This window comes from Nannospalax galili, unplaced genomic scaffold (genome assembly GCF_000622305.1).
Source record: "Nannospalax galili isolate Female #2095 unplaced genomic scaffold, S.galili_v1.0 scaffold1231, whole genome shotgun sequence".
NCBI lineage: Eukaryota > Metazoa > Chordata > Mammalia > Rodentia > Spalacidae > Nannospalax > Nannospalax galili.
Window position 1 is genome coordinate 1,242,942 of NW_008329696.1, and position 8,362 is coordinate 1,251,303.

General features: G+C 39.2%; 1 protein-coding gene across 1 annotated transcript in view; it reads right to left on the bottom strand.

Annotated features, from left to right (window-relative positions):
• Uri1 (URI1 prefoldin like chaperone) overlaps positions 1–8,362 on the bottom strand; it is a 73,167-nt gene that overhangs the window by 16,740 nt on the left and 48,065 nt on the right. Inside the window, exon 4 of the mRNA XM_008841513.3 lies at positions 7,670–7,805. Within this exon, the coding sequence (XP_008839735.1) occupies positions 7,670–7,805 (136 nt within the window). The remainder of the gene's footprint in view (positions 1–7,669; positions 7,806–8,362) is intronic.

The following is an 8,362-nucleotide window of genomic DNA, read 5'->3' on the forward strand; positions in this document are numbered from 1 at the left end:
AGGTGGGGCTTAGTGACAACAAGTGAAGCCATTCTCCTCAGAGACCCCCAGCACACAAAACAAAGATCAGAGTCTCTCCTGTAGGGTACCAACTAAACCGAACACTGCTGGTCCTTGAAGACTGCTCTGAGAAAAGTGAATGCATCAAAAACCTTGTTCACAGATGATGACTCGGGGGAGGAGGGTACCATGTATGTGTTGTGTGCAGTGTGTATTTGTTCATGTAGGTATGTACACATGTGCACAAGGTCCAAAGTTTCTGTCAGGTGTCTTTTCCCCACTGGTCTCCACCTTTATTTCAGAGACAGAGTCTCTTATTGAACCTGAATCTCATTAAGATTAAGCTGTGCTGGATGGCCAGTGAGCTGTGGAGATCTGCCTATCACCACTACTCCCTTCCCCTGGTGCTGAGGTTATAGAAGTGAGCCACGACCCTCAGCTTCTCACATGCTTTCTGGAGATTCCAAGCTCAGGCCATCACAAGCACTTTAGAATTTGAACAATAACCACCCCAGGACTTCTGAAGTGTTTAACTCTTAGTGTGAATGATTAGGCAAAAACCACCAAACATTTGAAAAAATTCTTCAACATTACCAACAGAAACAAGAAAAAAGGGAGAAAACATGAAGAAACATGAAATAAATAAGGAAGAAATGTTTAAAAGAGGAACTAGATATCTTTAAAGAAGTTTTAAAAGATACCACATCTATGAAACAAGAACAGGTTGCTGTAAGAAAGGAACATTCAAAGAAGAAGAAAAAAGGTACTGTAGGGCTGGAGAGATGGCTCAGCGGTTAAGATCACTGACTGCTCTTGCAGAGGACCAGATTCGATTCCCAGCACCCACATGGCAGCTACGAACCGTCCTTAACTCCAGTTCCAGGGAATCCGAAGCCCTCTTCTGACCTCCGCAGCACTGCACGACAAGGGTGCACTCACATACATGCAGGCTATACACTCATAAAATAAAATAAAATATTTTTTAAAATTTATAAATGCTTATTCTTAAAAAAAAAGCTACTGTAAATCTTTTTTGAAATAATATATATCAAAGGTCAAGTGGAAGAAATAAGTTCATTCTCAAAGAGAATTCAGCAAACCTCAAAGCACATATTTAAAGTGAAACTTTAATCTCATATAAAATATATTAATATTCAAACTTTGAAAGAAAATGCGTAAACAAGTATCAAGTAATTCAAAAGGACAGGAAAGGAAAAAAACAGCAGAGAGGGAAAAAATGCTAAACCTAAACCCAAATATATTAATAATTACACCAAACATAAATGGTCTAAATATAACTGAAAGAAATGATCAGAATGCATTAAAAAGGAATGATGTGTGCTGTGTATTAAAAAACCCACTTTAAATATAATTAGCATAGATATTAGGAATGGAAAAACACACACCAGGCAAACATTAAATAAAAACCCTATATTAACATCTAAAAGACTCCTGGGTCTAGGAAGTACAGAGGATCAAAAAGAAAGTTACGTAATGATGAAAGGGTCAATTCAACAAAGCATAGTAACTTTAAGTATATATGTACCTGAAAATAAACTTCAAAATACATAAAGCAAAACCAAACAGAACAGAAGAAAGAAATGGGCATCACAACCATTTATCTGGAGAGTTCACTCTTTTCTCAATACTGAAGGGAACAAATACCCTCAGAACTGAACAGCATCAACCAAATACACGCAACTGACATCCATACAACAACATTACATAGCAAACACATTCTTTTCCAGGGCAAAACACTCAGTAAAACAGAACACATCCTATATCACGAAACCAATTTATTTAATAGATTAAGCTAGAAATTAGCAACAACAGTAACAGAAGAAGAAGAAGAAGAAGAAGAAGAAGAAGAAGAAGAAGAAGAAGAAGAAGAAGAAGAAGAAGAAGAAGAAGAAGAAGAAGAAAAACACCTCCCAACACTTAAAATTAAGCAATACATTTCCAACTCAGGGATTAGTGAACTTTTTCTGTAAAAGGTCGGAATGTACTTCTTCTGTGGCCCATATTTGGTCTCTATCCCATATTATTCTTTTTTTCTCTCTCACAGCTCTATAGTTTTGCTAATTAGCTTACAATTACACATAAAAGCTGGGAGCAGCCAGATGTGACCCAAAGGGCACAGCTTGTCCTCCCCATTCTAAATAATTACAGTCAGCAAGTGCATACCATGTACATAAGAAAATTTACTAACTGAAAGATCAAAGTACAACATGTCAAAATAGTAATGCTACAGCAGTGCCTAAAAGTCAAAATGGCAGTACTGAAATGCTTGTAGTTCTTAAGAGCACAAAAGGGAGCTGGGGAGATGACTCAGTCGAACACTGGCTACTCTTGCAGAGAACCCAGGTTCAATTCTCATCACCCACATGGTGACTACCAACCATCTGTAACTCCAGTTCCAGGGTATGTGACACCCTCTTCTGGCCTCCTCAAACATCACACGTGTACATGGTGCACTAACATGCAGGCAAAACATTTGTACATGTAAAATAAAATATTTAAAAAAATTTAAGAAGAACATTAAGAATCACAAAGAAACCCAGAACAAGTAGAAGGAAGAAAATTCAGGGGTAAAAAGGAAGATAATAAAGCCAAAGGTGAGTATTGAGATTTCCAAGATGAGCACACCTCTCAATAAGGACTCAGTCTCATCAGCAATGAAGCTTGGGGGACCTTAGGATGGTGAGAGACTTAGTTGGCTTCTACCAACTAGGTACCAACAACACATAGGAGCCAGCTGTGACAGAGGTGTCCAGAGAACACTGACAAATGTCTTCTGGGGAACAAAGGGTATAAACTAATACCTGGCCTCTGAGGACCACCACAGCCAGCTACACAAAGAAAGAACAAAACTAGGATTAAAAGACACACATTTAAAAGAAATAAGGACTTAATGCTACAAACAACTCTATAAATTTAAAGTCTTAGATAGAATGAAGCAATTCTTTAAAAGCCAGAACTTATCAAACTCTCCCTAGGAAACAGATAATCTAGGTAGTGCAAAGCCTAGTGAAGAACTTGAGTCTGCTGTTAAGTCTTCTGAGGAGGTGTCTTCAGGTTCACGTGGAATATTCACAGCACCGATTCCATGCTAAACCCTCCCAAAACACAAGATGCCAACTTCCCAAATCACATTATGAGGTCAACAAATTAGCAAAAGTGGTAATGCATGAACCAATACTCAACATGGTTAGCCATCAAAGAAACACAATTTAAAATTACTATGCATCTTATTCAAATGGCTAAGACTTTAAAAACTGACAGTGCCAAAAACTGGTAAAGATGCAAAACTATTAGAACACTAAAAGCAGATGGTGTAGACATAGAAATTATGTAGAGTGTGTTGTTCTTTCTGTTCCATAAAAACACTTTAGGAAATAGTCTGGTCACTTCTTAAAGCTTGAACATACATTCACTGTAAGTTTTAGAAATCTGCCCTGTAAATTATTTACCAACAGTTAATGAAAGTTTATGTGTAGGCTTAAAAGCCTGTGCAGGACACGCTCTATAGTAGCTCTGCTCATAATTACCAAAGACGAAGCAACCATCCTTCAACCCGTGCAGGGAAGAAAACCTGTGCTAAGTAACAGGTACTTTTCAGCAATAAAAAGGAATGAACTTTGATACAAAGAACAATTCAGATAAGGCATTACAGCGAGTAAAAAAAGCCATTCTCCACAAGAGACAAAAATCCATTTTGCATATTCTAGAAAAATCCAAATTAACAGTAATGGAGAGCAAATCAGTGGTTGCCAAGCCTTAGAAACTGATGTAAGGTAAGCCCATACACAAGCAAGGCATGAGGGAGTGTTCGGTATGATCTTGTGCCCTCACTGCACTGTATTCTATCTGTACACTGACTGTGGTCATAGTTAAATTGGATCGACATCCGTATCATAGTTCACAAAACAGTATGCCAAATACAATTTAAAATTAACTGTTAAAAGATGATTATATTCGTATTAAATGGTGATGGGAAGACTGAAGCACAAGAGCAGGGGCTCCCACAGCCACTTCTCTGAGCTCTGCCATATCGTTAAGTGTCAACTCCATTCTGCCCCTCTCTGTGACTCCCCATTTTGGAGTTGGGGCAGAGGAACTGGAACTCAAGATCCTCCTGCTTCAGCCTCTCCAGTGCTGAGATGACAGACCTGTAATCAAGAGGCCAGGCTGTAACTTCTCTTTCTACATGCAATGAAGCAACTGAATGTGTATGTTTAACTTGTTATAATTCTTTTGCTTTAAGAAAGACAAGAGCAGGGGGCCTGGAGAGATGGTTCAGCGGTTAAGAGCACTGACTGCTCTTGCAGAGGACACCCGTATGGCGGCTACAAACCGCTCTTAACTCCAGTTCCAGGGGAATTCGAGGCCCTCTTCTGATCTCCATGGCATTGCTCAACACGGGTGCACTCACATACATGCAGGCTATATACTCATACACATAAAATAAAAATAAGATTAAAGGAAAAAGAAAAAAAGAAAGACAAAAGGGAGTAGTCCACCCCTTTATCCACAGTCCCACTTCCCAGTTCCTGTTACCCACCATTGAAGAGTAAATGAAAAACTCCAAAAATAAACCATACATAAATTTTAGACTGTATGCAGCCTAAGAAGTATGATGCAATCTCACTGGCCATGACACCCAGGCCACAGGCTGTCTGGCACACTCACTTGCCCTACCCACCCTTCTCACCTAACTCACTTGGCTGTTAGCTCAACTGTCACCACAGGTGTGGTGCTTAGGTTCAAGCACCCCTCATTTGTAACTAATAATGGCTCCAGAGCACAAGAGTAGTGATGCTGCTGACTTCAGTGTGCCAAAGAGAAACCACAAAAAGCTCTTCCATTAAGAGAAAAAGATGAAAGTTCTCAATTTAAATAAGGAAGAAAAATATTTATATGCTGAAGTTACTAAGTAAGATCTATAGGCAAAATTGTAAAGAAAAGATTCATGCTTGCTTCAATGTGACACCTCAATCAGTAAGATTTATGTCCACAGCTCATGGCGAGTTAAGATGGAAAAAGGCTCAACTATAGTGTTAATTACTATCCACAGGTTAGACAGCCACTGGGGTGGTCTTGGAACACATGCCCTACAAATGAGTGGGGGACACTGTAACTGGTTTTTATGAGTATTTTTTAAAAAGGGGTCTCTCTGTGTAGCCCTGGCTGATCTGGAACTCACTAAGCAGACTAGGTTGACCTCAAACTCAGAGATCTACCTGCCTCTGAATCCTGAGTATATGCCACCATGCCCGGCTTGAACCTTTTCCTTTTTTTTTTTTAATCTTTTTGAGGGAGGGTCTCCCTGTAGCCCCAGCTGGCCTGGAACTTGCTCTGTAGACCAGGCCTGCCTCCATCTCACAGAGACCCACCTGCCTCTGCCTCCTGAGTGCTGGGACCACACCAGGCCAGCATTTATTTTAAGTGCCTGACTGGTAGCAAGATAAGACCTTGGGGTCTTGGAGGGGAGAAAGTGGCTCTAGAGAATGTCAGCACCCACCCTGTGAGTGTGGAAGGAGGGCAAAGTCTTTGTGGACCCTACCTTGGTTGAACATGGCCAGTCACATATTACAGGCAAGCACTAGGAGCTCTTGAAAGTACCAGAGCTCTTTGAAAGTACCAGACCACTTAGGTGCCCTACTTACTAGGTGTTTTCCTCACATCATTAGAGATGATTGTGATCTGTTAATAGGGAATTTCCCATGTGTGACCTGATTCCCAGGCACTGCAGGGTTCACTTTTGAGCATTGTAGACAGAGGAGAATATGTCCTACCAGCTTCTCTACAGCCTAATATCAGAGCATGAAAAATGAAAAAGACATGAAACAGATTTGGGTCAGGCTCCTGCAAGTGCCTCCTAGTAGTTTTATATCTTCCTGCCTGAACTTTAGTCTTAGAATAGCAGAATGTTTTGAAAACATCTTATAACATGGTTGCTTATAAGATAGCCATGAGCTGTGCATGTACCACATGCCTGGAATTCCCCATTCTCAGGGCCAAGCTCCTCACATAGGCCATGAGGGGGTGGGGACAGCACAGGATAGGTTAGGTTGACTACAGAGACTTGTGGGTCCTAATTGTTTTTTTGTTTGGTTGTTTTGTTTTTGTTTATTTTGAGGCAGGGTCTCCCTGTTGCCTTAGCTGGCCTGGAACTTGCTCTGTAGACCAGGCCTGCCTCTGCCTCCCAAGTGCTGGGACTAAAGGCTTACGCCACCACGCCCAGATTGAACCTTTTCTTAATGCTTTAAATATTACAATACATCTAGACATTTTCTTCAGTTACTACAAATTATCCTAAAATTCTGAGTAAAAAACTTAAATACAGACCCTATTATGTTCCTAGGCATTTAAATGTATATTCTGACAATTATTCAAATAAAAACTGATCCCAAAAGTCACCATGTTTAGTCACTTTTCAAAATCATAATGACTGAGAAGTGATGTTTAAACAAACAAAACAAAAACAAAAAAAAAATTCTTTTCTCTAGAACTCTATCCTATTGTATTAAAGTTTTCCACTGGTTATATTTTAAACTGTAACTGATACTGAAAATTTCTTCACTAAATTTGGCTGATTTCCTATCAGTAAAGCCACAGTAAATAAACAAAGTCTTCTCTAGTGCTAGGCCTCTAAGAATGGAGTGTGCCCACTCCCTTCCATCTAACAGACATGACTTATTAAATATAGCAGAGTCCAAAGATTTATCACTGCCAGAAATTATATATGGGCCCAACAATAAGATTCTGATTAGTGTCACAAAAGATCAAAATATGAATCAATTATAAACTTATAGGGGTTGATTTGTAATTAGAGTCTCTAAATATAGTTCCCAGAATTTCACAGAAAAAGATGAGCTCTCTAGTACCCACTCATGGATAAGTGAAATAATTTCAGCTTTAGAAAACTCAGCTGTATCTAGTATGACCTCATTTATACAGGAGGATCCTCACAAAATTTATTTTCAAACATGCATTTAACTAGAAGGGTGAAAACAGGTAAGGGTGATACTATAACAATTTACATATGCAATTACAGAAATAAGGACCGATTGGAATTATGTAACACTAGTGTTATAACACAAGCAAACAAAAACATGCAAATCCAAGTGTTAAGTATATGCACCAACAAGAACACTGAGCGAGCAGAAACAAAACTACCTTAGAAAATGAGGCAAACTGAGAAGTCTAAGGGTGCAATCTTAGTGAGCACCTGTCCACATCCAGTCTCTTATTTAAAAAGATTTCTCTCAAACCAAAAACATTTTTAAGACTTAACTTTTTAACAAAGAGGTTAATTTTCCCTACTTCACTATTAAGAAAAGTAAATTGTTTCTGGGCACCAGAGCATCAAAGCAGAATAAATGTGTGATGCAACAAGACTTAAAGCACAAGTGTAAATGTCCTCGATTCCTGTGTCTTCTCAACTACCTCCACAGCGGTGTGTGATGATGATTATACTTTGCAACTTTGAAAACATGCACGTGGGTAGTATTTCCAGCCTCCACTCTCAAACACTGCTTCTACCTCAACTATGTGCAACCCAAGGAGACTATCATCAAATCACGGAAGGTATTAGGTCACAGTCCACCAGCTCTGAAGATTGTGAGATGATGCAAACACAACATTATCATTAACAAGACATACTTACGTTCTTTCCGGTGCTCAACTAGACCTACAGCCTGCTTTGCTGAGCACTTTGCAAACCAGTTGTCCCCGAGCAAAACAGTGACTTCATTGGTATGGACAAGTTTTCCTGGCATGAAGGCAAGAGGGCCAAATGGTACCTATTGGTTAAAGAAGACAAAAAAAAAAAAAAAGGGGGGGGCAAAATCTTTAAAATAACTAAAACATACATTTATATTAATATTACTCAGTTCTCATCTATATACTAGGAAAATAAAATGCTAATTTCACAGAAATTTAGCATATTAAAATTCACCATGAGTATCTACAGAAAAGTGCATTAGGCTAATAAATTATGTTAAAACAGGAAACTAAGGGGCTGGCTGGAGAGACGGCTCAGCGGTTAAGAGCACTGGCTGCTCTTGCAGAGGACCCGGGTTTGATTCCCAGCACCCACATGGTAGCTACAAACCGTCCTTAACTCCAGTTCCAGATGAATCTAAAGCCCACTTCTGACCTCCGTGGCATTGTACAATAGGGGTGCACTCACATACATGCAGGCAATACACTCATACACATAAAATTAAACAAAACAAACAAATAAAAAAAAACCAGGAAACTAAATCCACATCATATCTGCATGATAGCTCTTAGAAAAGTGTTGTTTCTGAATATTTATACATTTCATTATTTCTTAAGTCTAATTGAAACCACTCTG